This window comes from Setaria viridis, chromosome 6, assembly GCF_005286985.2.
Source record: "Setaria viridis chromosome 6, Setaria_viridis_v4.0, whole genome shotgun sequence".
Taxonomy (NCBI): Eukaryota; Viridiplantae; Streptophyta; class Magnoliopsida; order Poales; family Poaceae; genus Setaria; species Setaria viridis.
In genome coordinates, this window is record NC_048268.2 from 353,631 (window position 1) to 381,357 (window position 27,727).

Here is a 27,727-nt window from a genome sequence, read left to right on the forward strand (position 1 = left end):
CCTTCAGGAGATCACTAGTGGGGATTAAGCTACTAGAATGGTACAACCTGGTGGGTAAAATTATACATGTCAACCTATGCGAAGGGAGAGATACTTTTCATTGGTCCCTTCATAAAAATGGCTCATTCACTGTACATTCTATGTATAAACATCTCGTCAGTAATGGGATTAAAGTCACATATGAAATTTGGCATATGATAATACCTTTAAAGATTTAAGATCTTCATGTGGTATCTAAATAATGGTGTTATTTTAACAAAAGATAACCTTGCTCGGAGAAATTGGAATGGAACAAACATTGTAGCTTTTGTAGTTCAGTGGAGTCCATCGACCATGTTTTCTTCAAGTGTCATTATGCCAAACTTCTCTGGCGTGCTGTTCACATGGTATTTGTCTTATCTCCACCGATGAATATAAGCAATATGTTTAACCAATGGGCTAAACAAGTGGATACAAGCCAAATCATTATTTATACGGGCAGTGCAGCTTTATCCTGGGCGATATGGTTGGCTAGATGATTTTTATAAATGCTGACCGAAAACTTTTTTTCATGTACTATTCAGGGGAACGTATTGGTCCCGAGTTGCAGCAAAGTGAGAATGACCAAGAATCCGTTGTTTCGGCATGCCGTTCTTTGGAAATGGCAGCACTGCGTTTCTTTAGTTCCAGTGAATGGCATGTTGTTCTTTGGAAATGGCAGCACTGCGTTTTTTAGTTCCAATGGATAGTCCTTCAATTTAACAACTGATTTTTTGAGTGGTTTACATTTGTCTGAACCTGTTGTGATAAGTAGCAGTGTGCTACGTTATGTAATAAATTTGGACTGAAGCTCCTCCCGACAAGTAGCAGTGTGCTACGTTCTGTAATAAATTTGGACCGAAGCTCCTCTTCGTACTATTCATTATTAAAAAAGCTACAAAAATTATATCAAGTCAAACAATGTTAATTACAAGAACGACGACATGCATCCATCGAATGCATAACGCGTTGTTGATTTCTTCTCCGCGTTGTCTCTCATTTTCATTGACCAACAACCTCCAACCTGAACCAGCAGCAAACAGCAGCAGACAGGAATGGCATCCAGCACGTTCATACTGCATACGTGCTTGGCTTCAAACTGACAGGCCGGGTAGGCACGTACTGGGCTGGGCTATCATTTGGGATGTGATGTCTAATTTTTTGAATAATTAGACATTCACGCGCCGCCGCCGATGCCAGTACTAAAAGCCCACAAAAGGAAAGCAGCACGTTTCCCCAGCCCAACATCGTAATAAACATCAAATTTGAGTTGAAACACCCCTCAGCGTGCTGGACTATAAAAAAAAATTCGAATCGTAAAGTACAGATGCAAATGCTCACATACACGCACACATACTTACCTCTACATATATACACATGTACTCCTACCCTTATGAGCACCTCGGATAGACTAACAACTCACTATCGACAAGCACGTAGCCCTGAAAGTATAGTATCAATTTCTTCCTAAATTCAAGAAAATACGAACGCCTGTGCCTAGTCAACGGATCGAATCCGGATAGGTAGGTTCCACCACAATGAGTCTAACCAACTGCCGCTAAATTCTATTCTAAATTCTAGGCTTAGCAGATTTACTTGCATTTTACTGAGTTTATTTTAGGAATGTGGCAAGCGTGGCCTTTTCAATCACAAGACTTGACATGCCAATATGTGATAATGAAGCTGTATGTGCGTACATGTATATGTGTCTCTACATCTGTAATTAATGTGTTTAGAAGAAACAAGTTAGGATGATTGGTGTGATAGATAGCACTTAATTAGATGTGTGTTCACAATCAAAGAACTCTGCCAACCATGATGGCCACAAACCACCCATCGAAGGCGCAAGCAAGCTAGTGGCCTCTGCATCGCAGTGATCCCGTGACCTTAAAACCTCAATCCGGCCAAAAACCAACCACAGCCAAATGTGTGGACAGTAGCACATTGCACTGTTCTAGCTCAGAGCACCAACATGTTCTTGCTCGATCTGTATGCGTGGCCTCCACACGCCCATCGATGACGATGAGCAGCGTGTGAACCTCCTTGCTCCGGCGATCCCGCCGCAGATAAGCCGCCCACTCGCCGCCCGCCACGTGGCACCCCACCCCCTCCTTCCTCTCTATCGATAAATCGCTGGCCGGCCACCCGCCCCTCCATTGCTCCTTCATTCCTTCCCTAATCCCTAGGTGTGTGTGGCCGATTCTTCCATTGCTTCAGCTGCTGCAGCTACCTAGCAACCACAAAGCACAATAATGGCCACCGCCCTCAGCAGCCTCCGCGCGCCGGCTTTCTCCGTCCGCGCCGCCCCGGCGCCGGCGCCGGCCACCGTCGCGCTGCCGGCCAAGGTCGCCCGCGGCGCCAGGCTGCGCGCGCAGGCCACCTACAACGTCAAGCTCATCACCCCCGACGGCGAGGTGGAGCTCCAGGTGCCCGACGACGTCTACATCCTCGACCAGGCCGAGGAGGATGGGATCGACCTGCCCTACTCGTGCCGCGCCGGCTCCTGCTCCTCCTGCGCCGGCAAGGTCGTCTCAGGCTCCGTCGACCAGTCCGACCAGAGCTTCCTCGACGACGGCCAGGTCGCCGCCGGGTGGGTGCTCACCTGCCACGCCTACCCCACCTCCGACGTCGTCATCGAGACGCACAAGGAGGAGGAGCTCATCTAAGAAGCTCGATCACTACCTGCTACGCGCTTGCTATATCTAGTATCTGTCTTGCTCTTGCAAGAGATCGAGTTTGACGACGCCGGACAATTCCCTTTCTTGTATCATGCATGTCAGTGTCACCATGAGACCTTGCAATTAAGCATCGGCATCAGCAGCTTCTCCATCGTTTGTTACTCTGCTTATTGCTGGTCTCTGTATCATTCATTTTTACTGCGGATGCATGATAGGCTTCGCTCAAGTAATTAATAACGTTTTTCCTCTTTATTTTTGTACAACCAATACATATATATACTATATATATATACATATATATACTATATATATGTGTGTGTGTGTGTGTGTACGTATGTACCTGACTAAACGTGCTACGGAAATGCAGCTTGAGTAGTCGTCTGAATCTGATGCTATTTGTTATGCCATGCTATAAAATGATTCAAAAGAAAGCATGTGTGGACTTGGCTAGCTAGTTTATCGTGACCACCAAGATCAACGGGGATATATGTGTGTGACAGAGTTACTCAAATTTAATTTATTTTTGAAATGTTTGTTCAAAATTTTTTGTTGCTCTTGGATAGAAACCTAAGGCCCAAACCAACAAATTATAACATGTATACAAAACTTCCTCAACATGTGCCAACCCCCATCCTCCCACACACCACACAATCGCAAGCACCCCTCGCACCCTCTCTCCGCCTCTTGCCTTAGCCTACCTCATCTCAAAGCTTGAGAGTTCCTTTACCCCTACCAGGTGCATAGTCCCCCTCCATGTCACTATTCGTCGAACCCTACCTCATATCAAAGCTTGTGAGTTCCTTTGCCCCTACCATGTGCATAGTCCCCCTTCATGTCACTATTCGTCGAACCCTATTCAAAATGGATTAATTTGACAATACTTCTCGTATCTCAATCTCCTGGAAGTGAAGCAAGATTCAATTGACATACAACACGGTGAATTTCCTTTGGAATATAGTGTTTTGGAGGTAGTCCCCTGGTCTTTAAAGAAAGCTCAATTAGGGCTGCAACCTAGCCTAAGCTAGTAGCGACTGCAGACAGCACGCTGGAAGGTGGGACAATGAGGGATACCGTTAGGCTGGTTGGGAGGAGATGCCCAACGGGAGGTGCTAGTCATGGGGAAATGTTGTGAGAACTGAGAAGTGCTGGTTATGGGAGAATGTCATGAGAACTGAGAAGTTACAAGGAAGATAAAATGCAGATTGAGAGGAGATAGAAAAGAAAGCAATCACTGGATCCAAATATGATGGCTGAGGTTGTCAAATGAGAGGACTAGCTCATTTGAGATGCGACACTATCCCCATCCTCCCCCACACACACACACCAACACAAGCACCCTTTAGTATCACGCTCACAACCTTCCTCCACCCCTTGTCTTACCAGGCCGAGGATAATTGGATCTTCCTAGGGGATTTCAATTTCTACATATCTCTGGATGACATGAACAAATTGGGTGGTAATTTTCTGGATACCTTGCTATTTAATGACGTCATTGGGCAGCTGGGCCTCATTGAATTACCAATTAAGTGAAGGACTTTTACCAGGAGCAACATGCAGCAAGATCCTTTACTTGAGCAACTTGATTAGTTTTTCACCTCTGTTAACTGGACATCCTCATATCCCAACACCATGGTTTTACCACTTGCTAAGCCCATCTCAGATTATGTACCACTTGCTTATAAGCAATTGTGTTCATTGGTGTGGACTCAATAACAGATGCTGGGCCACTAACAAGTTATCACCTACTGCTAAAGAGTTGAGCTCGATGTTGTTATCATTTTATCGGAGTGAATTGAGACTTGAAAGTCCATGTTCGATTATATGACGTCTAGTATTTACTTGCTTTTAAGGACGCAAACAAGAAAAACAGGATATGCAATAGAAAAATTAGAGTTAGTCTCACCCTAGGGTTCGAGTTGCCGATCCCTGGCAACAGCACCGGAAAAGCTTGTTGGCGGCAGTTAGCGCATCAATTTGTGAATCACAAGCGCACGGATTATCGTAACTTTTTCCTTAGAGTATTCCATCTAAAGTTTATCAATCCGTAGTTCAGTAGCGAACTGACTAGAGTTTTCCACCTAATCTAACGGAGCAGGCACTAGTTTTTATACTGATACTATATCGATGGTTAGCTTTCCATGCCATAGTTTTTGCAGCAGGCTCGCTAGTTTTTGCTGACCACCCACCCACCCATCACTCATCACCAGGGAGAGAAGAAAAGAAGAGAAAGAAAAGAAAAGAGAAAAGAGATCCATGGTTGGCATGGAAAGCTAACCAGCGAACTGACTAATTTTTCATACATGTAAAATTACGTGTAATTTTAGATCTCTGGCCAGATACACAAAAATTGACGAGAACCACATGATACCGCCAACTGCTAAGGACCGAAAGAAGCATATGCCCTGGATCGAGGCCGTGGCCTCCACATGCCACGCTCAACCAACCAATGGGCAGTGACTGGCGCACACAGTCTATTTTCTACTCCTTCCGTTCATGTTTGTATATAAGGCGTATGCGCATATCAAATGTAAAAGTTTGCTATCTTTGACCAATAATTTAACCAATATTTTTTTATTTTTATGGTATAAATTTGAAATGGTTGGATTTGCAATCAAATGTATTCTCCAATGATTATAAGTTTATAATCATAAACAATATAATATAAGATAAATTAATGGTCAAAGTGTAATTTGGGAGTACGTGCCATGCCATATCACGCCTTATAAAAATAAACGGAGGGAGTACGTGAGAATACAATGAATACTACTTTCTCTGTCACTATTTTGAGTAATCACTATAAAAAATAACCTCTATTGTCGGTTCCCAACCCCCCTCTAGTACCGATTCTGCAACTGGTAGCAATCCTGTACTCGAGGGGGATCCTCTAGTACCGATTGAGATAACTTGTACTAGAGGGTGTTAAAAAATTGAAAAAGAAGAACCCCCCCTCCCCCGCCGGTCCCGGCCTCCCTCCGCCCGCCGCCAGCCCCCTCCGCCTCCACCTCCTCCTCCCCCTCCTCTGCTGCACTCTCCCATCACCGCCTCCTCTCCGCTCCCTGCTCCACCCCACTGCTCCCGCTGCCGCGCCCCTCCTGCGTCGTCGCAGCCGCCCCGGCCCGACGCCGCCACTCCTCATCGTCGGTGAGGGGCGAGCGGAGGAGAGGCAGATCTGGGAGAGGGAGTGTGAGGGAGGAGAGTAGAGGATAGGAAGAGGAGAGGGAGTATGAGAGAAGAGAAGGAGAAGTGTACTGGATGAGGAGATAATGCAGACGCGGTGTGAGTGGGGGAGGGCCGGCGGCAGACGGGGCTTTAGTATTGGGTGGGGTTTCCAACCACTAAAAGGGTACTTTAGTACCAGTTGGGAACCCTACTCGGTACAAAAGGACCTCTGGCAAATTTTAACATTAGTACCGGATTCAAATGTGATCAGTGGGGAGAAGTTATATTTTTACTAGTGAATTTCATGGTCGGAGAATTCTCGATGACGTTTGGAGTCTAGCGTGTGGCCCTGCTGTATTTCGACTTTCGAGTAGTTGATTTCCCCCACGGATGTCGTCCTGGTCCCGCCAAGAAGATAAGCCTCCCGCCCTCCCCTTCACGCTACACCCACCCCGACCCTTCATTTCACCTCATCTCGCTTTTAGCTACCTATAAGCTATCATCATTAGCTGCTGCTCGCCTCTGCTAATAGCTCCAACTCCTCCAGCTCCAAGCTCTCCCTTCACTACACACGCCGCAAGTCCGCAATGGCCACCGTGCTCAGCAGCCTCCGCGCGCCTGCCTGCTTCGCCCTCCGCGCGGCCCCGGCGCCGGCGCCGTCCACCGTCCCGCTGCCGGCCAAGGCTCCCCGCGGAGCCAGGCTGCGCGCGCAGGCGACCTACAACGTCAAGCTCATCACTCCCGACGGCGAGGTGGAGCTCCAGGTGCCCGACGACGTCTACATCCTCGACCACGCCGAGGAGGAAGGGATCGAGCTGCCCTACTCGTGCCGCGCCGGCTCCTGCTCCTCCTGCGCCGGCAAGCTCGTCTCCGGCAGCATCGACCAGTCCGACCAGAGCTTCCTCGACGACGACCAGGTCGCCGCCGGGTGGGTGCTCACCTGCGCCGCCTACCCCACCTCCGACGTCGTCATCGAGACCCACAAGGAGGAGGAACTCATCGTCTAATGTATATGCCTACGTGCTCCTAATGCTATGCTTGCTTAATACATCGTGCGTGCTAGTGCAATTACTCAATAAGCGTTGTAGACTTCAACCATGGAGAGACGTCCTACTCTATGTACTATGATGCATTTCGTTTTTCTTGCATGCAATACAGTAGCTATTTGGTTTGCAAGTGTTGAGCTAATGTATGATGGTTTATCTCGCTTAGCATTTTGTCCAAGAAATTAATACTCCACGTGAGATTTGCTACGTGGTTATCAAGAAGTCTGAACCTTAATGAATCGCTCGTTTATGTACGATGAATAACTAATGGCATGGTTAAATGGATGATAAGCAGGATTATCTTTCCTGATCATTGTGCTAAGATGAAATAGGACTATATCAAAAGGAGAATGGAGGGATTAAATCGAATACATAAACAAGGCACCTACATGCCCGAGTGGTAAGACACTGAGATTGTGGCTGCTTAGATCTTGAGTTCATTGCCATCAATTATCCACAAATCCCATTCTTTTTATTCTTGAGTCCATTTCTCTCATTTAGTCTTTTTATCCAAGTAATAAATCATCATATACATACGGCCCGGACACCTATACGCTCGAGTGGTAAGAAACTCATATTGTGGCTGCTGAGACCTTAAGTACATTGACATCAACTATCCAACAATTTCCATTTCTCGTTGAAGAAGTTACTACCTCCGTTCGAGAACACTTTGACATTGTTGTTTTCTTCTAAAGGTCTCTGTACCGAGCACCCTCCAGTTTCCTCGCTCTCCCATGTAGGGACAACTGTTGTCCAGTAATTAACTTCATAGCTTGTTTGGTGGTCTTGTATGCAAACTCCCAAACAAGGGTATTGTGTACTTAGAAGCCCACATACGAATGTTACGGCCCATGGGCTCTCGTTGGACTTTGTTTAACGTGGCTTGTTGATTTTTTTTTAAAAAAAGGGAACGGTGCTCCTTTTCGAGTTTGTGTTTCTTCGTAAGAGCAACATTGTCATCATCCTTGGATAGTTGGATACTTGGATTGGATATCATTTAACTTGGATGGACGGCAATCTGGTAGCTAGCTAGGGATTAGAAAGAAAACGAAAATCCGGATCCTCTACACAGCTCTGGAAAGTAGCTGCCTTAGCTGCACGTATAAAGCATGCAAGAGAGGAAGCATGGCAGGTGCACAGCGCAACACGAGGGCATGCAGTGCGGTGGCGAGCCACGTCGCCGCCGCAAGGACAGTGAGGTGTCCTCGACGCGAGCCTTCGCCGCTCCAACTTTAAATACGCGATCCAAGAACGTCGTAACCAGTCGTCGTCAACACTCAACATCACCGATCAGACTTGCTGTAACCATATCCCATTACTACTAGCTTCCGTGCAGTGCTGCGTGTCGGTGATCCGATCGATTATCGACGACGATGGCGCAGAGGGAGCGTGATATGCTGATGAAGCACGGGACGGCGCGGACCAAGGTGGCCGGCGACGACGAGATGCTGCGGACCGGCTTCCACAACGGCACCCCGCTGGAGGCCGGCAAGATCGCCGACTCTCAGCCCGTCGACCTCTTCGCCCCCGCCCCCTCGCAGCAGCAGCAGCAGCAGCAGGAAGACGACGATGGCCGTGGGAGCAGCAGGGTCATCGCGGAGTCGGAGCCCGTGGACCTGGCCACGAGCGCCCGGGGCGTGGCGGAGGCCGCCAACAACGGCAACAACCCTGCTCCGCCGCCGTCGCAGGGGCGGCAGGGGATGGCCGCCGGTGGACGTCGCCTCGGACGCCAGGCCTAAGTTATTGGTCAATAGCTTAGCATGCAGTATGACTGTTAGTAGTAGCTACTAGCATCTTTCCATCTCCTGTATTATGAAGAAAATAAGGCCGCCGGCGGCTGTTGTGTCGTCGTCTCTGCTGCATGCGTTTTCTTGTCACCAACACTCTGTTTTCTCTTATTTAAAATAAACACTTTTGTGTTGAGGTGTCTCAAATTTTTATTACTCCCTTTGTGTCCTAGCATGTGTGGTAGTTTGGATTTGCTTTGTTTCATAGAAATGTATTACTTTTTCTCTACCTGTGCTCATATCTGTATCGAATCTACCCAAGCAATGAGGCAATGTTGGGTCAGGGATCCCGCTTCAATTTGGCACGCAAGGGATAAAAAAGGGGAGACAAAATGATAAGGGCACCCGCAATGGGCCACACCCTGCGCTGCGGCGCTGTCGCCGGCCTCTCCACCGTCGTCAACCCCGGATCGGCGACACCCCCATCCTGGGCGCCGGCACCTACGCCAACGCGCTCTGCGCCGTGTCGGCCACGGGCATCGGCGAGGAGATCATCCGACAGAACATGGCGCGCGAGGTCGCCGCCGTCATGGAGCACCGCGGCCTGCCGCTGAGGGACGCCGTCGACCGCGTCGTCGGCGCCGCGCCGCCCGATACCGCCGGCATGGTGGCCGTGTCGGCCCAGGGGGAGGTGTGCGTGAGGTACAACATCATGGGCATGTTCCGGGCGTGCGTCACCGAGGACGGCCACACCGAGCTCGCCGTCTGGACGGAGGACATCCCTATCCATGCTGATCCTGATGCTGGTGCAGCAGCAGCAGCAGAAGAGCAGATCATGGAGACGACACTGTCAGCAGCGGCCTTGCGCCGTAAAACAATTTCGTCGTCTCTCTCGTGCAGTCGTGCTGCTATATGTACTTTCGATAATCCAATAAAACAATTCCGGCATTTGCATCGATCAAAGGATGCGAATGTGATGTGATGCCAAGAACCTGTTTGATGTTTGTTTCGGTGCGTGTTTGGGAAAGAAACACCTGATTTGGTTTTCAGGCCTTGTAATCGAAGGATTTTTACCGTGAAGAGAAATGCAGCTCATCCGAACACTTTAGATAATAAAATAAACACGATTAGTATGTCATTAAAAACACTTTTCTAGTAATACCGATCTATGTTGTGAAGTTTCAAAGTGTGCTTCTGACTTCATACTTCCTTATGATGCTGACAACGTAATAACTGAACACCTAATTATAATTAATTATTCAAGTAATTCGTTTTAAGGTTTTATAGATGCATTATTTATTATTTAGATACATAGTAAAAGTTACGTATAGTAAAAAAAGTTACATGAATAATAATTTGGGACGGAAGTTACACGAATAATAACTTGGGAGTAAAAGTTACGTATAGTAAAAGAAGTTACACGAATAATAATTTGGGATGGAAGTTACACGAATAATAATTTGGGACGGAGGAAGCAGAACTCTGTCAAACTAAACTAAGGGACGGAGTAGTCTCTTGCGCATGTAACGTGTATATTTTTCGTAAAAATGAAAATACACATAAAAAGACTAATAGGCTAATTTGTGAAGAGGCCCATCAGAGAGCCCAGCACACCGATTTACTACTTGCTGCTGGCTGTAAAGTGAGTGCCCGTGAATCCTAACAGGTTTTCGGTGTCTGGGATTTGTACTGCCGTACGATCACCTTCGTCTCTGCTCTTCTCGAGCTCACTTGCTCGGTTCAAGCAGGTGAGCGGGAGCGGCTCGGCAACTGCTGGTCGTAGTCGAGGTCGGCGGTGGTGGGTGGCGGCCGGCGAAGTTAGAGTTAAGGTTTGATTTTTTTTTTCGGAGGCTTTGATGGTCACCGGCCTTAGGGAGAGGTCGGCGCGCGGCGGCGGCTGCAGTGGTTTGGCCGGCGGCAGAGATGAGATGGCGCGGGAGTTCCGCCGGTCGGGAGGGAACGGTACATTGGGCTGTGTTCGGTGGCAGGAAAATTACGAAGGACGAGGTGAAAGGTCAGCGGTGGATGATAGCCGGAGGCACGACGGCGCAGCAGTCACCAGCCTGGTATGGTGGAGAAGGAGGCGTCGGTTACGGGGAAGAAGACGACCAAGCCGGCGCTATCTGGCTTCCACCTCCCTCCCAATCACTATTGGAGCTCGGATCCGACGGTCCCATCCCTTCGCTGCCGCCGGCGACCACTTCGCCTTTCCGTGCTCTCTCCTCCGGTCCGATCCGATCCGACCACAAGGTATGTAGTCGACGTGGCGCCTTTGACTCGAGCGCGCCCGGGCTTGGCCCCACGGTAGTCTATCCTTTGGTCTCGACGTTGACCGTCCGGCTCGTGCGCGGTGGGCCCGCGTGGGCAGGGGTGAGGTGTCGCGCGTCCAGAAGTTTCGCAGCCAACCCGTGGCTCTCGCCGGGAGGACACGTGGCGGCGACGGCGGCAGATTCCGCCGTCTGTCCTGTCAGGACGCCTGCTGCTGCTGCTAAATTATTGCCCTGTTGTTCGCTTTCATTGCTCCATTGCTTAGTTAAGTTCTCGCAGCCGGATCGGACCAGCTGGCGGGGGTGGAGGAGGCGGCGGTGGGTGGCCGGGTGGTGCCGCCGGCGCTGGCCCGAGAGCCCAGGTGACGGTGATGGCTAGCGCCGGCGTCAACATGCCCGGCGGCGACGGGAACCCAGGTGCTGCATCGTCGTCCTCCACCACGGAATGCCGGCTGCGCAGGCGCCGCCGCCTCGCGCCCCCGCGCGCCACCGTGGCCGCCGGGGGGCCCAGCGAGGAGAAGCGCGTCCGGCCGTCGTCGGCGTCGGAGGAGGAGGAAGGGCAGGAAGGAGAGGCAGACGCGGTGCTAAAGGAGGAGGAAGAGGGGGGAACGCAGCAGCAGCAGCTGCCGCTCTCGGCGGCTGGGCCGCAGCCTCCGCCGTCCCCCGGCGCAGCGGCGCGGGCGTGGCCGGTGGCGTTCGGGTGGCTGTCGGTGGCGGGGCGGTCGCGGGAGATGGAGGACGCCGTGTCGCTCCGCCCGGGGTTCTGCACCTGGATCGATGGCTCGCCCATGCACTTCTTTGGGGTCTTCGACGGACACGGCGGATCCCATGTACGTACGCCGCCTCGCCGCCGGCGGAACTTGTCTCTCGTTCTTATCTAATAAGTAATTAACCTCAGCTCGTCTACTAATCACTCACCGTTTTGTTTGTTAACAAGATAAGAAAGATTTCATGCATGCTCTCGATCGGTTACTCAGGATCTAAAAGCTTTACTTTAATTTTTATCTAGCCTACTGTAAGTAAGTCGTCTGCAGCTTTTGGTTTTCACTGCTAGTACGGTTGGTGCAAGAAAGAAAGAAGACGACACCATGAATGCCAAATGCAATGCGTGGCAGCAAGTTAGTCGAATGACAGGGTGCTGTACGTGTCCAACCAACAACACATTGGCCACATTCCAGCACCTTCCGAATTCGACCAAAGTACTGGCCAATCCATACACGGATACACCTAAGTAGGAGTACGCGTGTCATATTCCTCAAAGTAGCTAGTCATCTGACGACAACGCATGCATATGCAGGTGTCAACGCTGTGCCGGGACCGGATGCACGAGTTCCTGGCCGAGGAGCTCGCCGCCGAGGGAGCGGCCTTACAAAAGCAGCAGCAGCAGCAGCAGGCGACGGAGGGGGAAGCAGGGACGACGACGAGTTCCCAACCGCAGGTAGTAGAAGACGAGAAGGAGGAGGAGGAGGAGCGGGCGTGGCGCGCGGCCCTGGACCGGACGTTCCGTCGCGTGGACGCGCTGGCGTCGCTGGCGTGCGCGTGCGGGCGCATCGTGCGGCCGCCGTGCCGGTGCCTGCTGTCGTGCAACTCCGACATCGTGGGGTCCACGGCGGTGGTGGCCGTCCTGGTCCGCGGCTGCGTCGTCGTGGCCAACTGCGGCGACTCCCGCGCCGTGCTCTGCCGGGGGCCCGCCGGAGCGCCGCCAGTCCCGCTCTCACGCGACCACAAGGTACGTACGTACGCGCGACACGCATCCCCAGGCCAGTCTCTGGTCGCGGCGTTGACCCGTGCCCGATGCACGGATATCAAAGCGCGCGGGGCCGGGCCATGCAGCGGCAGTCCCTCATTCCGGTGGCGCGGGGGACACGTGTCGGTATCGGCGGGGGCACGTGGGGCGACGGCGGGGGAGACCGTGGTGGACGGAGGCGCCACTGCCGGCGAGTTGCTGGCTCGCTGCGGTGCTGCTCTCTTTTCTCTTCTCTTCTTTTCTTCTCTCCCTGGTGATGAGTGATGGGTGGGTGGGTGGTCAGCAAAAAATAGCGAGCCTGCTGCAAAAACTAGTGGCATGGTGGGTGCGCCAACATTCGTGCTGATTGTAATTAGCTAGGTAACTTTTCGAAAAATTAGCTAGCTAGGGTTCTCTTAATTGCTTCTATCACACCTCCTAACTATGTACTCTCTGCTACTGTTCTTATTATACTAAGCAGCAGTGCTAATCGTCTGTCAGAGGGTTTTGGTCATTCTAAAGCTGACTAGCAGCAGTGCTAATATTCTAGTGCTAATATAATTGGTCTGGCAGCCGGACCGGCCGGACGAGCTGGCGCGGATCGAGGCGGCGGGCGGCCGGGTGATCTACATCAACGGCCATCGCGTGCGTGGAATCCTCGCCATGTCGCGCGCGCTAGGTATGGTGTGGTATGGTATATGTGTTAGTTCCGATCCTTGGGCATCAATGTTCATCCATCCAATCGGAAACTAGTAGCATATAACTATGATCAAGAGCAGCGATGTGTTAACAACTGCCGGGTGTTCTGGAATCCAAACATAATCAAGCATTCAACTCTCTACTAAAGCTGTTCCTTGAGATTCCTGTGATGCTAACCCAACCTAGAAAAAGAAGTGGGTGGACCTTTGTAAAGTGTAAACAAGCCACAAGTGGGGATAGAGGTTCAATAATACAATCCATTATGATGACAGTGATGCTAGCTGCAGCATCTTTACCCTGATGGATTTGCTACTAAAATGGGAGGCTGTTGGTGCAGGAGACAGGATGCTACGTCCTGAAGTGATCGCTGAGCCTGAGATCACCGTAACGGACCGGACGCCGCAGGACCAATGCCTGATCCTGGCGAGCGACGGGATGTGGGACGTCATCTCCAACGAGATCGCCTGCTCCGTGGCGCGGCAATGCCTGGAAGACGGGAACCCTTCTCCCGCCGACGACGAGCCGGCGGCAGGCGGCGGCGAGGGTGCCGCCGCCGGGCCGGAGCAGGAGGCACGGTGCTCCAGGGCGGCGTCACTCCTCGTCAGGCTCGCGCTAGGCAGGACCACCTGGGATAACGTCAGCGTCGTCGTCATCGATCTCAAGCAGAGGGAGTGAGTAGCAGGCTGCCTCTGAATCTCTGATGGTGTTGTCGATCTGATCATGTCATTCAGCGTAACCTGGATGCATTGACATCGTAGCAGCGACTCTGCTTGGTAGCTAGTGAACTGATCTTGAGAGGAGAGGCAGTGCAGTGGTCTAGACTAAACTTGAGACGATTTTCTTTGATTGGAATAGTTGGTTTTTTTTAAGTTGCATTCGGAAAGAAAGAAAGTGCGTCCACAAAGAAAAGAAAGAAAAGGGGAGAGAGAGAGAGAGAGAGAGAGAGAGAGAGAGAGAGAGAGAGAGAGCAATTGTACAGGGTATTATGCAACATTTATGTACATTATTGTCATCTACATGTTCGGTTGGACGTTTGCAGTCTGGCTGCCGTTTATGTGCCAGTAATGCTCTGCCATCAGCTGCTGCTGTTCTCTGATGTTGCGAGTCTGGTGTCAGCATGTCTTCAAGCCAACCGTAATACAAGTTACCTAACAGCAAAAAACACAGCCTTTTACTCATCCTAGCAGTGCCATTCTTCGTTGGATCACATCCTCTAGTGTTGTGTTGTGGCCAAAACTTCTGCATCAATCTCATCTGATTGACTGTCTTGGAAGTTCTTCCTGGCATTCTCTTCTTCTGGGGCCTACCCGGTCTTGCAGTGAACATAGGAGGATCAACATCCGGGAATGGAGTTTCAACCCAATGTGTCTTATCTGGGACTTGCATGATTCTGGAACCTGGAAATGGAGTATTCACCACTGAGCACTTTAGAATCAACAATGGACCATTCACCTGGCTGTACTAAATGCTGTCCTGTCCACCCAACCAGGCCACGACCAATCACGACCATGTTTCTTTCAGGAACGTGCAGCATTCACAGTTTAGCCTGTACAAACAATTGACACCGATGGAGCCTACTGAAAGCATCAGCTCTATGGAGCCCAATCAAGATGGGCATGATGTTCACAAGTAACCTACTACTGAAAGGGAGAGAGCACGGATCAAGAATTATTCATATTTCAAAGCCCTTACGAACTAATTCAAGAATTATTTTTTTTAAAGGAGATCTTACAGGCTTAAACCTCAAGAGTCAAGAGACAAACTCCATCTAAGGCAGTAAGGTTCCTACTAAGCTGCATCAATACAAGCTGCTAAACACTCATGAAACCGGACAGGAGCTGACATTGCTTCTTCAAGATGTAGCAACAAACAAAACAACTCTTGAGCACTAAAAACCTATGATTTAACTACATTACATGCCTCAAAGTAGGCCAAGTCAAAACTACTCCCACTCCGTGCACTCGGCCACCATTGCTTGATTCTCTCTTCTTACAAGCAGTTGTGCGTAACAGATTTTCAATCATTATGGTGCCCCATCGATGAGCTCGCATTAACGTGTCAGTTGGGTGCCAGGTAAGGTTTCTCACAGGATCTCACGATGCCACCATTGCTGTTAAAGTGGTGAATTTTGCAGCAGAAATCAGCACCCTGGTAGCGACTGAGATGACGTGTCAGAGTCAGGACAATGCTGTTGGTAGAGCTGACAGAATGACTGAGTTGATGCCGCAGCTGATAAACTTGTCTCCGAGTCGCCACCATGCTGAAGCTGGGTCTGTTGTGGTGATGGCGGCACCATGGTGAACAGGCTCGGGCCTGACAGTGTGCAGTGCCGCAGGTAAGGGTGCTGCTGCCCTGAAGATCCAGGGTAATACCTCGGAGATCCATGGGAAAAGTGTGATGAACCTATATACCGACTGGGAGATCCGTAGCCAGAACAGGAGACGTGTGGTGAAGTATACCTGATGTTGATTGGTGGAGACAAATGGCCCCCATACAATGAGTGCGCGGATGCAAGGTGCGATGTGCGAGACCATGGGGATGACATATTTGCAAGGTCTACATTGCTTCCGCTTCTGTAGATGGGAGGTGAGTTTGCACAAGACCTATGGGGGTTAGGGGTGCGGGGGATACCGGAACTTGAAATGGAGTAATTACGGGATATGGATTGTGATGAAGGATGCCGGCTGATTGGCCTTGGGGGAGAGGCTGCCACTGTTGACCGGAATGAAGCTAAAGCGGTTGATTCAGCAGGTAAGCGAATAGCGGAAGAAAGCAAGGGGGTAGACTCTGATACAGGTGGGTTTGATGTTCCAGCATTTGCGTCCCGCTTGCATACAGGGCAGAATGTTCGCCACGAGGTAAGCCACAGGTCCACACAAGCTGCATGGAACTCTGCAAATTAAAACAACCAAGCCTCATACGAGTTAAGAATAAAGCTTGAGATGGAACAAGGGTCAAGAAAGATGCAGCAACAAGTATTGCAAGGTTTCAGATGCAAGCACCACTGATCATTTTTTATATAAGCTTGAGATAGAACTTTGTATCTAAAAATTCCATATACTATGCACATCATGGAATCAGGGAGCACATATTCATATATGAGAAGGTGCCAAAATGCATATGAAATTGTATTCAATCTAGCTAACAACTCAAGCCTATATGGACTGTAGGGAACTATTTTGATGGAAGATTTTTTCCATACACACACACACACACCATTCTTTTACTAACGTTCTAGTGGCACTACTCTACATTCACATCTGTAAGACATAGTAAAGAATAGTAAACAATGCAGACAGATTTCATATATAAATGTGAGAGGTACATACTGTGTCGACAAGGTAGCACTCTTAGTTTTTCTCCCACAGTGTAGTCCTCCAAGCAAATGGCACATGTTGATGATGTACAATTGTCTTCTTGAACTTTTGTGAAGATGAGGCTTGGCATTGCTTTAACTAATTGACTGCTCATTCCATGGAACTCTCGAGCTTGGGGGATTCGAGCCCTGTCTCGTCTTATCTGGTGTCTCCTCACAAAGAAACAAGTAGCTAGGACAGCAGACATAGCAAGCAGTGATATGAATGAAATTGCCATGATTGACCAAGCTGAGTTCTCGTATGTTGGTATTATCCACAACTCTGCTTCAGTTTGACCTGAGTATTTCTTCAACACCTCTCCTGAGGCCTTAGAGATGAATACCGCATATATGTGGACTCCGGATGAGCTTCCAGCCACTGCAACACCTCTTAGTCAATTGATATTGAAAATATACTAAGTACAATGATATGCAGCTCTCCTGCGTGTTTGGAAAAAAAAGATATTGAAAATATATGCACTCACCGAGTAATGTGAATGGTAAAACTTTACAATTGATTTTGATTAATTAAGCATAGGGCAAGGTTGCATCAGTTTTCTACCTTTTAGATTCAATGAAGCTAATCTAATAATTTAGAGCACTTTAATGACTTACAGCATTATGGAATAGAAATACTCAAATAACTATAGAGAAACACCCCTTATGTGCACTAATAATGAATAAATGTAAATGAAGATAAGCTGGAAAAAATAATGTCTGGGGCATTACTTGAAACAAGAACGCCGTTGTCTTCATTATCATATACTATAGCAGCCTTGAATCCAGCATTCTGTGCATTTCTAACTTTGTCGTCAAATTGGCAACCGCCTCTTATAACCAAAGCAAATGCTGAGGCAGATCCTTTAACTGCTTTTGTTGTCAACGGACTGCATGCATCCAGAGGTTCAGCAGCATAAAGCACACCATTTGCACCTGAATTTTTCACCGCTGGAGCTGCAATAAGACCGAAAGGTCAATAAGGCTTGCATCAACCAGATAGTTTGGTTAAGGCACCAAAGTGGCATTGCATATTATTAGTCACAACGATACAAGGATGGTGCTAGTGTATGAGAAGAAACTAGAAGAGCCATCTAACTACCAGGGCCAAAGAAAACAAGCAATGAACCCATTTATTCACGAACTAATAAAAAACATAGCAATTTAGCATTAAAGAAAAACAAAATCTAACACCAACTACATAAAGAATACATTGTAATTTGACGAAGTGGCCCTAAATGGACAAGCACAAAGCTTCGCTTATGTTGCCATTGGAATACGAGATGCTAATTGATCTGTTCTGAAGATACAGGGATATAGGATAATAGTATGTAGCACTCACTAAAGGTTGCCTCGACGTCATCGAATGACAGGGTTGTGTTGTTCGCCATGAGTACAACATTGCAAGCTCCCAGCTGAACCATGAGGCAAATCACCAGAAAGAAACAAAGGGGGAATGATCTCCATCCTCTTGGACATGTCATCTTGACAGAACTCAGTTCCTGTGTTACAGCTATAGAACAGAGGAGTCCGCACAGATGCGGCATCGCAGAGCTGCAAAGCTGTGACCGTGGAAGGCGCTAGCGCCAAGCACCACTGCACCAGTCACCTAAACCACCTGCAATCATATCATATTACTACGAGTAAGCAAACAAATTTGAAAAGCAGGAGTGATGTTAATTTCACAGCAATGCAAACAGTGTCCATAGTAGTATCACCCAGATAGAACACATGATGATAGATTGGAGAAACAACCTATAGAAAAACAGAACCACAGGTCAAAAAGACTCCTTTGGTTTCGGAAAACAGGAGAGGTTCCTTTTCCACAGAAATGGGTCTAAAATTTACCCGAAATCCAGTGGCGTCTCCGAATTGAACTAGGATATCCATCACACAGCTCAGGGAGCACCACCAACTAAACACAAAAGGGGCATAAGAGATGAGACTTTTGAGCACGGAATCGCCCATAACACCTCTGAAAGCGGCACGGCTCCTGCCCTAAATTCCGCGGAAGAATCCCACGTGAAATCGGGTAACGGCGCCATATCCACGAAATTAGTGCCGTAAAAGCCGAAACTTTTCAGATTGCAACGCATCGAGGAGGAGAAAAGTGCGCACCTTTCGACGGGATTTGATTTGATTTGATTCCACCGGCACGGCAGCGGCAGCGGCAGCGGCAGCAGGAGTGAGACGAGGAAGAGGGAGAGGAGGCGTCGGCGCAAGAGGAGAAGAGGGACTAGGAGGAATCAGCTGGTGGTGGAGGGGGATCGAGAGGTGGCTGCGTGGGGATGGAGACGTCGGCTGCCATGAGACGAGAAATCTGCAGCCAATTTGGAGTGGCGGAGCAGGTGGGGGGGAGGACAGTATGGAATTCCGCCCGCAGAAACCAGGGCTGCAGGAGGCCGGAACGAATGAGAAAGAAATCAATCAGAAATGGAATGGAATTGGGACAGGTTTTGCCTCTATTGATTGAATGATTTTTTTACGTGATTTGATTTCAATTTGTTTATTCCGCTGTTGCGTCATCCATCCATACCCCTCCCTCAATCCCTGGCCACATATGCCGACCTCCTCTTCTAACCTTTTTTTTTTCTAAATAAAGGTCTCTTGTGTTTATCTCCTTTTCTTTTCTCAGAGCAAGAAAGAAAACTCCAGGCCAATGAATGAATTGAATCACCATTTGCTTTCTTGGTGGCAAAGAAGAAAATGTTTGGGAGCTTGACGTTATCTCATTTATTGCCTGACCTTATCATGTCGACCGCATGAGACCATCCATCCCCTCCTGCTTCGATTCGGAGCTCCAAACGATTCTCGAAAGCTGATGAGTTGCACATCCACGTGTACAAAATCAAGTGATAACAGACCCTTTTAGTTTGTTAGAGATAATTTGGCTGGGCAGTGGCAATCTCATGTCATGGATATTCGTATATGCCGGGGAACATATGGTGGTTCCTAACCCCCAATGATTCCGATGCTAATGCGGAGGTAGGCATCTTTATGGGATCAGAAACAGATTTTAGCAATCCAATCGAAAATCACTGTCATCAGCGGTTAATACTCCCATCAGACATTCATACATTAGGAAGTGAGTCGGGAGGTGTAGTTGTGCACTTTAATCATCCAGATTTGAGCTCGAATTTAGATGCCCATTTCTTCTTCTTAATAAAAAGAATCATATAACTTCTCCTAGGTGATTTTTTAAACATTCCTATAGTGGAGAAGACCCCAATCTCCTACTTTCGGCCTGAATGTTATACATCAGCTTAGGACGTTGGGATTTTAAGTGCCGCTCATCTAATGAAATTCTTTTATTTATCGAGCCCTCGATTCTTTTCTTGTTTCTTCCATCTTTTATTTCTCCTATACGTCCGGAGTAATTTCTTTTTTGTTTGGAAACATTTTGTGCAGCCCAGCCGTTGAGCTCCTGCAGGCTATGGGCCTACCCGCAACAAGCAGGCTGAAGCCTGCGGTGGAGCGGACCGCACACTTATGGGTCATTAATGGACCAATGGGCCCAACAGTACGTATGGACCTTTCGGCTGGCCCATGTAGACAAAAGAAAAAGGAAACTGGGAAGAGCTATACGTTGCTCGGGTGATTCGCAAGCTCCCGTCACCTGAATTTTATACCGTCGGATCTTACAGCTGTGGTGCTTTCCCGTCACATAACTGCTGCTGCCTCCTGCAGCTGCGCTGCACAGCAGCGCTCCGACCAGACCTTGCACGGCTGCATGCTACGAGCATCGAGCATGCCGCATGCCTGCGCGGCTGTGCAGTGCGTGCGTTTCTATATACATTAGAATTTTTTTACACTATATTTGTAAGTAATTTACAGTGATATTGTTACTGTATTTTCAATTTGTATATTGTGTAATTTTAAATCTGTGTAAATTGCATGTTGTTTATTGAAATCTGATTGGTATTTTTTGCATTTGAGGGGTTCCTCGCAGTTAAAAATAATTTGTTATCTGACTGACTATAGTAAAAATTTGTTTTTAAGTTTATAATTTTGGCTTTTGCATTTTATTTTTTCTTCTCTTTTCTGCGTCAGTTTATTTTCTATATGCTCAGCACAGTTTGTTTTCTAATTAGGATTTTAGGGTCATAATTTTCAGGTGACAAATCTACTTGTAGCACCTGAATTTTTTTCTCTTCAAAATAGGGTGTTATCCAACATCAAATCACCAAGGTGATTGTGACCGTAGTAACACCAGGGTGATGGGTAGACAGTCCCTAATGAAAAGACAGGATGCATGACGCTCCTTCGATCCTTCTCCTATGTTAAGCTGGCTGACGATTCTCTTATGTCGTCACCACGAAGTTTAGTCATTGGTCAGTAGCGTCGGGTAAGGGGCGGCATCGGGATCCTTGTGGACGGAGGAGGCCCTGCGGCGGTCTGAGGTTGGCCGCTCGCGGGCACGGAGGCAACCACTGCACGAACTGTGGTCGGCAACGCGTCGCTCCAGCTCAGTTGTGGCCGGGTCCGGCCCTACCTGATCGGATTTCGGCGGCGCGGCGACGCAGGGTCGTCCTCTTCGACAGCAACGCGATTCTGTGCGTTTGGTGGCGCCGTGGTGGCGCGGTCGAGGATGGCTTGCGCAGGGGCTCGCAGCGGTGCCATGGTGGTGCGGCTTGCACTGGCCTGCGTGCGCGGGGGCACGTTAGCTATGCCATGGTGGTGTGGCTACTAGCGTTGCTGGGCCATCTCGCTTGCGGCGGATGAGGAGGGCGCCTGCAGCGCAGCGGGCCGGCGCAACAGCAGCTGAGGAGGCCGCACGTGGCTCGGCGATGGAGGTGTGGCTGCGCATGGCGAGCTGGCGGCTGCTGTGGTAGTGGATGCGTGTTGAGCGTGGAGTCGTGGCGGCGAGGGTGATGGTTTAGGGTGGATGCGGTGGCTGCTGCGCGCGCGGTTGGTGGTTGTCGATTTTTGCCTTGGCAACATTGCAGTGTTTCATCAAATCAAATGCCGAGTGCATTCATAGTAGTCGATCTATCTTCTTTGAGGCTTCCTCCCCTTGAAGGGTGTTGGATGGCGGTAGGTGAAGGTTCGGATGTGCTACGAAGGGTGCTACCAATCTACCATTAGCTTGAAGGGAGATCGGTGTGTCCAATGATATTGTGGTCTGCGTGCTCCCCTCACTCTTAGTCCCTTTTCTGTTGTGGTTGTCCCTCATTCCTTCAGGGCTTCCTCCTCCTGTTGGATGTTGAGGGTGGCAACAGAGCGGCGTAGCTACAAAGGGTGGTACGGTAGCACTATGATCTCAATAGAGCTGGTAAGCATGTTGTTTGGTTGTAATGCCCCCACGTGAATGGTGGCTTGCTCTTTAAGCTTTGTAAGCGTTAGCCTTTGTCCATGTATCTTCTTCTTTATAATTCTGGCGTCTATGCCGCCTTGTACCATTTCGACTGGGAGGTGCCGGGCGGGAAGGGAAGTTTGGGGTCACGGTGCACCGGAAGGAGAAGCTTGTGCTCATCCCAAAACGCAAACTTGAATTGATGTAACGAAAAATAATAATTGAATCGAAAAGCAGAGAAGCAATGAACCTGGCCAAGCATTATATTGCTCCAATAATCATGAAGAGATCAATAATTGACGATACATGTAGTAGTCGTGACGAGCAATCAGTGTATGATCGGCTTAACTGCCGTTGGTGACGGGGTATCCGATGCCGTGTCGCCTGGTTGGGAAGGCGACGAAGAGCAGGCTGCAGAGGACGCCGACGCCGAGCGGCAGGATGTCGAGCACCTCCTCCGTCTCCCTTGCCGGCGCCGGGCAGAAGCACCTGACGACGTTCTTGTCCCTCGCCGCGACGACCCCGAAGACGGCGGCGGAGAGCGCGGCGTGCACGAAGTCGACGAAGGCGAGCCTGTACCTGGCGGTGTCGGCGGCCGGCGGCGGCGCGCCGGGCGGGTAGTCGATGAGCCAGAGCCCCCTGGGCGTGGCGACGCCGTAGTAGACGCGGCCGTCGGGGCCCTTGAGGGAGTCGGTGAAGGAGGCGAGGACGCAAGAGAGGGCGAGGACTGCGAGGAGGCCCCGGGTGAGGAGCGCCGTGGTGGCGTCGCAGGCGCCATGGTTGGTGAAGGTCGGCGACAGCAGGTTGAAGGCCAGCAGCGTCCCCGTCGGCAGCAGGTTCGCGAGGTTCGCCGTCGACGTCAGCGCCTGCGACAACGGCGAACGTGGAGGCGGCGGCGGCGGCGGCGGCGAGGGTGCTGCTTCTGGTTCTTGCTTGGGGAGGAGGAGGTCTTGCTGGTCGTCTTGGAGGAGCTGTGGCTGCTGAGCGGCGGCGGAGACCGCAGTGGCTGGCCTCTGCCTGACCGAGGAGGAGGAAGAAGATGCCATGATCGATCGAATGCTGTGTGGTATTGAAGTGAAATCGATATTTATTCTCTTGGTGCTTGGGCATGTAGCTTGTATTTGTAAGGAAGCGATCCATGGATGACGACGACCGGCCGGGATGCGGTTGTGGAATGCGTCAAGGAACAAGCGAGCATGGATGAGATGGCTGCTATTCCCGTTCTGGTCTGGTGGTTGGTTACTCGGTTTGGCTCATGGCACCGACCCGACCCAACCCCCAATTCCTTCACCCATCTTGCATTGCTGCTGTTGCTTCCAGCAACCGTTTCCATAGTCCATCGTGACCAGGCTACAGCTTGTGTGTTCCATGCCTGATGCCTCGTCGTTCATTGCTACTGCTTTCACGGTACGGGAACCAACCCAAAATCTCACCTAACACGCTTTCCTGATAAATTCCTGGTCCTAAAAAATACACCTGATCAAAATGGAACCCTCTTTCTTGCTTCCTTCGATTATTCTTTTCCTGTTCTTGTCATGTATGTATATCCTCGACCAATATATGCAATGAACGGACGACGAACAAACGAATTAATCTAAAAGTCGACATGTAAAGAAAAGCAGTTCCATGATAAGACGAGTGCTCAAGAATTATTTCTTTAGTGCTGATGATCTGCTTCCTTTGTACAACAAGGAGCAGCTTCGTCAACATACATCATTATTAGAGAAATGAACTTTCGTCCTCAGCCTCAATACCGGTTGCATTTTGATCTGGTACTAATGTGAGCATATGTACCGGGTATAATCCCTGATGAGCCCCCCTTGACCCCCTTTAGTACCGGGTGAAGGTTCCACCCGGTACTAAAGCCATCCGCCAGCCATCCTCCGCGCGGTACCCGCTCCCATGCATCCTATCTTACCTATCTCTCTCTCCCCCCCTCTTAGCAAAGCGCAACTGTAGCTCTCTCTCGCTCCTCTCCTTTCTCTCCTCTCTCAGCGCAGCGCCGGCGAGCGGCAGGAGCGGTGGGGTGGAGGTGGGCGGGCAGAGGGGCGGAGGGCGGCAGGAGGGTGGTAGGGTCGGGCGGTGGGAGGAGTTGGGCGAGGGGGGGGGGACGGGGGTCCAGGCAAGAATTTTATTTTTCAACCGGTATTAAAGGTTCTCCCTTTAGCACCGATCTACCAGTACCCGTTGGAAACCAATACTAACGGCATTTTCATAGTAGTGCATGGTCAAAGGTTTTAAAAAACAAAAAACAAAAGGCCATTCGTCTATAATTGGGCTGCCTCTCTATCTCTCCTCCAAAACGGGCACTCTCTTTTCTTTCTACTACTCTTCCCATATTATAATGGATTGGGCTGTCTCTCTCCTCAAAACGTGCTTACGGGCCTAGGAAAACGAAAGTGATCCACGAGGCCTGCCCCCCACATATCATCTCTCGGCCCACTAGGTCCAACTTGAATAAACTGTCTGTACGACATCATTACACCAAATATGATCAAGACAAACAACTTTAGAGAAGCGTCAAGATATAACTTCCCACAAGTACTAGTAGCTATATAATTAATAAGTATAGTTAGGGAGGTTACCCAATTAACACCCGTACGTACATGCTACCCAGACATTACAAAGTTTATGTATAAGCTTTGATAATATGCTTGCAATAATGTAAAAGATACAAATTATTTGTTAGCGGCTCAAAAGAAATTATTTGACGTCTAATGATTTACTTATTTTTTTTTAAGCTGATTTGCTTCCTTCACAGAACACAGAAGGCCAGTGGACGGTATCTTCGTCAACACGGTCAAAGTAGCCATCACTGTTTTTTTATGACGAAAATAAAGAAAGTCTCTCAGTTCGTCTATAATTGGGCTGGCTCCATCCTCAAAACGGCCTAATGGGCCTTAGGAATACAATAGAAATCCACTGGGCCTGCCTGTCACACTCGCTGAACCATTGGTGAATGAATAAAACAGCGAGCTTCAGAGTTTTTTTTTTAGAAAAAGCTCTCATCTTTGTGGTCCATATCTCTCGGCCCACTGGGTCCAACCTGAATAAACAAACAATCTGTACACGTCATGGATCCAAGTATCTCCCGTTCATCCCCCTAAAAAAAAAGTATCTCCCGTTCATTTGCAAATTACCAGTTGCTAATCTTCACTTATAGACGATGGTCAGTTGCAATAGGATCATATGAATCATCATAAATTGCCTCATGGTTTGCATGAATTTAGTCATGTTCATCTCCGTGAATTAGCAGTGACACACGTTTTATGCGATGAACATGAGCCTTATGCTTCCAATAGGTACTAGCATCAGGGACTGTTCGGTTCGGCCAGTTTGATCCGGAATGCAGCTCAATCTGGGCGGATTGGAATGGCCCGGAATGAAGTCAGGCTTGGTTTGAATTCGCTGTTCGGTTAGATCTAACCCGAAATGGAAACATGCCCGAAATCATTCCCCACCTCCTCCCCTCCGGAACGGAGCCAGACCACTCACTCGACTCGCCGCTCCCCCACACCTCCACGATTCCCGGTGCCTCCGCGCTCGATGGCCACAACCCCGCCGCCGCGCCTCCACCCGCGGCCCTACTGCGTCACCACCCGCGCTTCCCGGCTCCTCCGCGCCCCAATGGCTGCTAGCTTGCTATCGCGACCCTGGCGCCGCCGCCGCCGCGCTCCACGGCGCCTCCACCCACGCCCTGACTGCGCCGCCGCCCACGACTCCTGGCGCCTCCGCACCCCATGGCCGCCGGCTTGCCGCTCGTGCCCCCCAGTGCCGCAGCCGAACCGACGCCGCCGGCCTGCCACACGCGCCCCCAGCCGCGGCGGGGCCCTAGCTGCGCGCCCCTCCACCGCACTTGCTGGCTGGCCACGCTTGCCGACGTGCCGTGCGCCGGCATCGGTGTCGGAGAAGAAGCCATGACTATTTGGGCGTCGGAAGAAGCCGTGCGCTGGCATGCCGCGGCCCCCACCATCGGGCTGTGGGGCCCCGGGCGCCAAGCGACCGATGCGGGACTTCTTCGCCAACTGGCTGGCCACCCTCCGCTCGCCGCTCCTTCCGCTGCTCCGCCACGCGCTCTCCTCCTCGTCCAGCTCCTGGGACGACCCGCTCTCCTTCGCCACCACGGCCGTCAAGGCACACTTCCAGGTGCACTGGTCCGCGCTCGACGCCGCCACGCGCTAGGAGCTCACCTTGCCTCCATCGATCCATCCCTCCGTGGATCTATCCTGCCCAGAGGCGGAGTCAGTGGAGCCTGGTGGCCTCCCCTTGGAATGCGCATGTTCCACCAATAGCTAGGATTTGGTGGTGGTGGGGATTGGGGAGGGGAGGATGCACCACCCCGGTGGCGTGCGTGGAGGAGACGAAACAAGGGGCATGCGCAGAGGAGACGGAGCTGACGGTGTGGAGGAGACGAAGCTGGGGGTAGGCGTCGAGGAGACAAGCCAGTGGCGCGCATGGAGGAGATGGAGCCGGGGGCTAGCGCGGAGGTGCTAGGGGCAGGCACTGAGGAGACGAATCTAGCAGCGCATGTGGATCGGAGGAGACGGAGCCGACGTGCCTTGGTCGAGTGGAGCGGAGCGAGACTGATGACCTGTTTGTTTTGGATGGATTGGCGGGATTAAATCCTAGCTGGATTGAGTGACACGGGTGGATTCACTCAAACCGGACCTGGAAGTAATCCTGGCCGGAATCCAATCCGACTTAAACGAACGAGGCCTCAATGGTATCGTGCGTTTGCAGATGAAAGGAAGGGAAAGTACCTGAACTTAGATTTGTATAGGTAGCAGTTACGGATTGGAGGTAGAAGTAATAATTTGAGACGGAGGGAGTAAATGTACATGTAGATGTATAGAATTGTTCATAATGCGTGCTCACGAGTCAAGCATTTCACATGGAACCTGGGCATCCGGTGATTACTTGACTCAGCTGGATTTTAGTCTGTTCACTTGGTTATGCATCCGTACGTGCAGACTACATGGGATCTATTCCATACGACAGCAGCAATTAAGTTGATCAAATTGTTAACAAGCAAGACAAGAGTCAGCACCTAATGCTCCTTCCAATTGTACTAGTATACTGTGTACGCAAGACTTTGAAGTTGGGCAATGGGGCACGTACAAAAATTCGTCCAAAATTAGGTAGGAGAAGTCCAACTCTAGCTGCCGAGCTAGTCCAAGAGGGATGGAATGGAAGACCACGCTCGAATTGTTCCAAGAAATGCATGCACATTGACGTTGAGGCGGCTACACGCCTACACCAAGCAATCTGCTATAGCTTATACTGTGGTTAACTGAAATCTGGTACGGTTGGACCCGACTTTTTTGTACCTTTATGCTTCTTGCTGCATGCAGTACAGTGTTCCCCTGGAGTCAACGCACACCAGAACAACTAACCACCCAGAGAGATGCGCCTGCTGTCTTTGCTCATCCTCCTCTTCCACCCATTGTACGTGTGTGACGACCAAATGATGATCAGGTGCTAGATTTTGGCTTCATCATCGTCTGCCTAGACTGATTTTAAACCTTTATTTAGTGTTGCAACCTTTCCTGTCTGGGCTCATCTTTTCAGTAGATACTAGTACAATAGGCACATCTCCTAATTTTTTTTAAAAAAAATAGATGGCCTCCCCACCGGCCAGTTTTGTATATATTCAATAACGAGAGAAAAAAAAGAGAGAGAGTAATTTACAGCAACACCCGTTTACTCTGTTTCATGATTCGTGTTAGTTGTGCCGAGCAAGAGGTAGCTAGAAGTGACAATAA

General features: G+C 49.9%; 6 protein-coding genes across 9 annotated transcripts; 4 read left to right on the forward strand and 2 right to left on the reverse strand.

The window, feature by feature from the left end:
- The first annotated feature begins 2,172 nt into the window (after positions 1–2,172).
- On the forward strand, positions 2,173–2,948 carry LOC117861535 (ferredoxin). The gene has a single exon (XM_034745108.2). It carries the CDS (start codon positions 2,271–2,273, stop codon positions 2,682–2,684), a length of 414 nt encoding a protein of 137 aa, XP_034600999.1. The 5' UTR covers positions 2,173–2,270; the 3' UTR covers positions 2,685–2,948.
- A 3,397-nt stretch (positions 2,949–6,345) lies between these two features.
- On the forward strand, positions 6,346–7,031 carry LOC117859633 (ferredoxin). Its single transcript, XM_034742795.2, has one exon. The coding sequence runs from the start codon at positions 6,443–6,445 to the stop codon at positions 6,860–6,862; it is 420 nt and encodes a 139-aa protein (XP_034598686.1). The 5' UTR covers positions 6,346–6,442; the 3' UTR covers positions 6,863–7,031.
- Positions 7,032–8,041: 1,010 nt separating this feature from the next.
- Positions 8,042–8,846, forward strand: LOC117861559 (uncharacterized). Its single transcript, XM_034745129.2, has one exon. The coding sequence runs from the start codon at positions 8,275–8,277 to the stop codon at positions 8,638–8,640; it is 366 nt and encodes a 121-aa protein (XP_034601020.1). The 5' UTR covers positions 8,042–8,274; the 3' UTR covers positions 8,641–8,846.
- Positions 8,847–10,130: 1,284 nt separating this feature from the next.
- LOC117860800 (probable protein phosphatase 2C 37) lies at positions 10,131–14,358 on the forward strand. Its single transcript, XM_034744185.2, has 4 exons — positions 10,131–11,725; positions 12,193–12,624; positions 13,195–13,300; positions 13,658–14,358. Exons 1-4 carry the CDS (start codon positions 11,267–11,269, stop codon positions 13,993–13,995), a joined length of 1,335 nt encoding a protein of 444 aa, XP_034600076.1. The 5' UTR covers positions 10,131–11,266; the 3' UTR covers positions 13,996–14,358.
- A 621-nt stretch (positions 14,359–14,979) lies between these two features.
- Positions 14,980–19,196, reverse strand: LOC117860798 (receptor homology region, transmembrane domain- and RING domain-containing protein 2). Of its 4 annotated transcripts, none has more exons than XM_034744179.2 (7): positions 18,791–19,196; positions 18,521–18,587; positions 18,391–18,427; positions 18,015–18,290; positions 17,405–17,629; positions 16,650–17,054; positions 14,980–16,212 (listed from the first exon to the last, which is right to left on the reverse strand). In XM_034744179.2, the coding sequence occupies exons 4-7, from the start codon at positions 18,217–18,219 to the stop codon at positions 15,461–15,463; spliced, it is 1,587 nt and encodes a 528-aa protein (XP_034600070.1). In that variant the 5' UTR covers positions 18,220–18,290; positions 18,391–18,427; positions 18,521–18,587; positions 18,791–19,196; the 3' UTR covers positions 14,980–15,460. The 4 variants fall into 4 exon arrangements, with proteins under 4 accessions (XP_034600070.1, XP_034600071.1, XP_034600073.1 ...); XM_034744180.2 differs by having other exon boundaries at positions 18,521–18,670; XM_034744182.2 differs by lacking the exon at positions 18,391–18,427.
- Positions 19,197–22,205: 3,009 nt separating this feature from the next.
- On the reverse strand, positions 22,206–23,306 carry LOC117860276 (protein DMP3). Its single transcript, XM_034743539.2, has one exon. It carries the CDS (start codon positions 23,009–23,011, stop codon positions 22,310–22,312), a length of 702 nt encoding a protein of 233 aa, XP_034599430.1. The 5' UTR covers positions 23,012–23,306; the 3' UTR covers positions 22,206–22,309.
- Positions 23,307–27,727: the final 4,421 nt, after the last annotated feature.

Coding starts and splice junctions, on each gene's coding strand:
- LOC117861535 (XM_034745108.2), top strand. CDS start 2,271: ATGGCCACCGCCCTCAGCAGCCTCCGCGCGCCGGCTTTCTCCGTCCGC.
- LOC117859633 (XM_034742795.2), top strand. CDS start 6,443: ATGGCCACCGTGCTCAGCAGCCTCCGCGCGCCTGCCTGCTTCGCCCTC.
- LOC117861559 (XM_034745129.2), top strand. CDS start 8,275: ATGGCGCAGAGGGAGCGTGATATGCTGATGAAGCACGGGACGGCGCGG.
- LOC117860800 (XM_034744185.2), top strand. CDS start 11,267: ATGGCTAGCGCCGGCGTCAACATGCCCGGCGGCGACGGGAACCCAGGT. Junction 12,625..13,194: donor CGCTCTCACGCGACCACAAG/GTACGTACGTAC, acceptor TTGGTCTGGCAG/CCGGACCGGCCGGACGAGCT. Junction 13,301..13,657: donor CGCCATGTCGCGCGCGCTAG/GTATGGTGTGGT, acceptor CTGTTGGTGCAG/GAGACAGGATGCTACGTCCT.
- LOC117860798 (XM_034744178.2), bottom strand. CDS start 18,219: ATGCCGCATCTGTGCGGACTCCTCTGTTCTATAGCTGTAACACAGGAA. Junction 17,630..18,014: donor TGACGTCGAGGCAACCTTTA/GTGAGTGCTACA, acceptor GTCTTATTGCAG/CTCCAGCGGTGAAAAATTCA. Junction 16,213..16,649: donor AGTGCTACCTTGTCGACACA/GTATGTACCTCT, acceptor TTTAATTTGCAG/AGTTCCATGCAGCTTGTGTG.
- LOC117860276 (XM_034743539.2), bottom strand. CDS start 23,011: ATGGCATCTTCTTCCTCCTCCTCGGTCAGGCAGAGGCCAGCCACTGCG.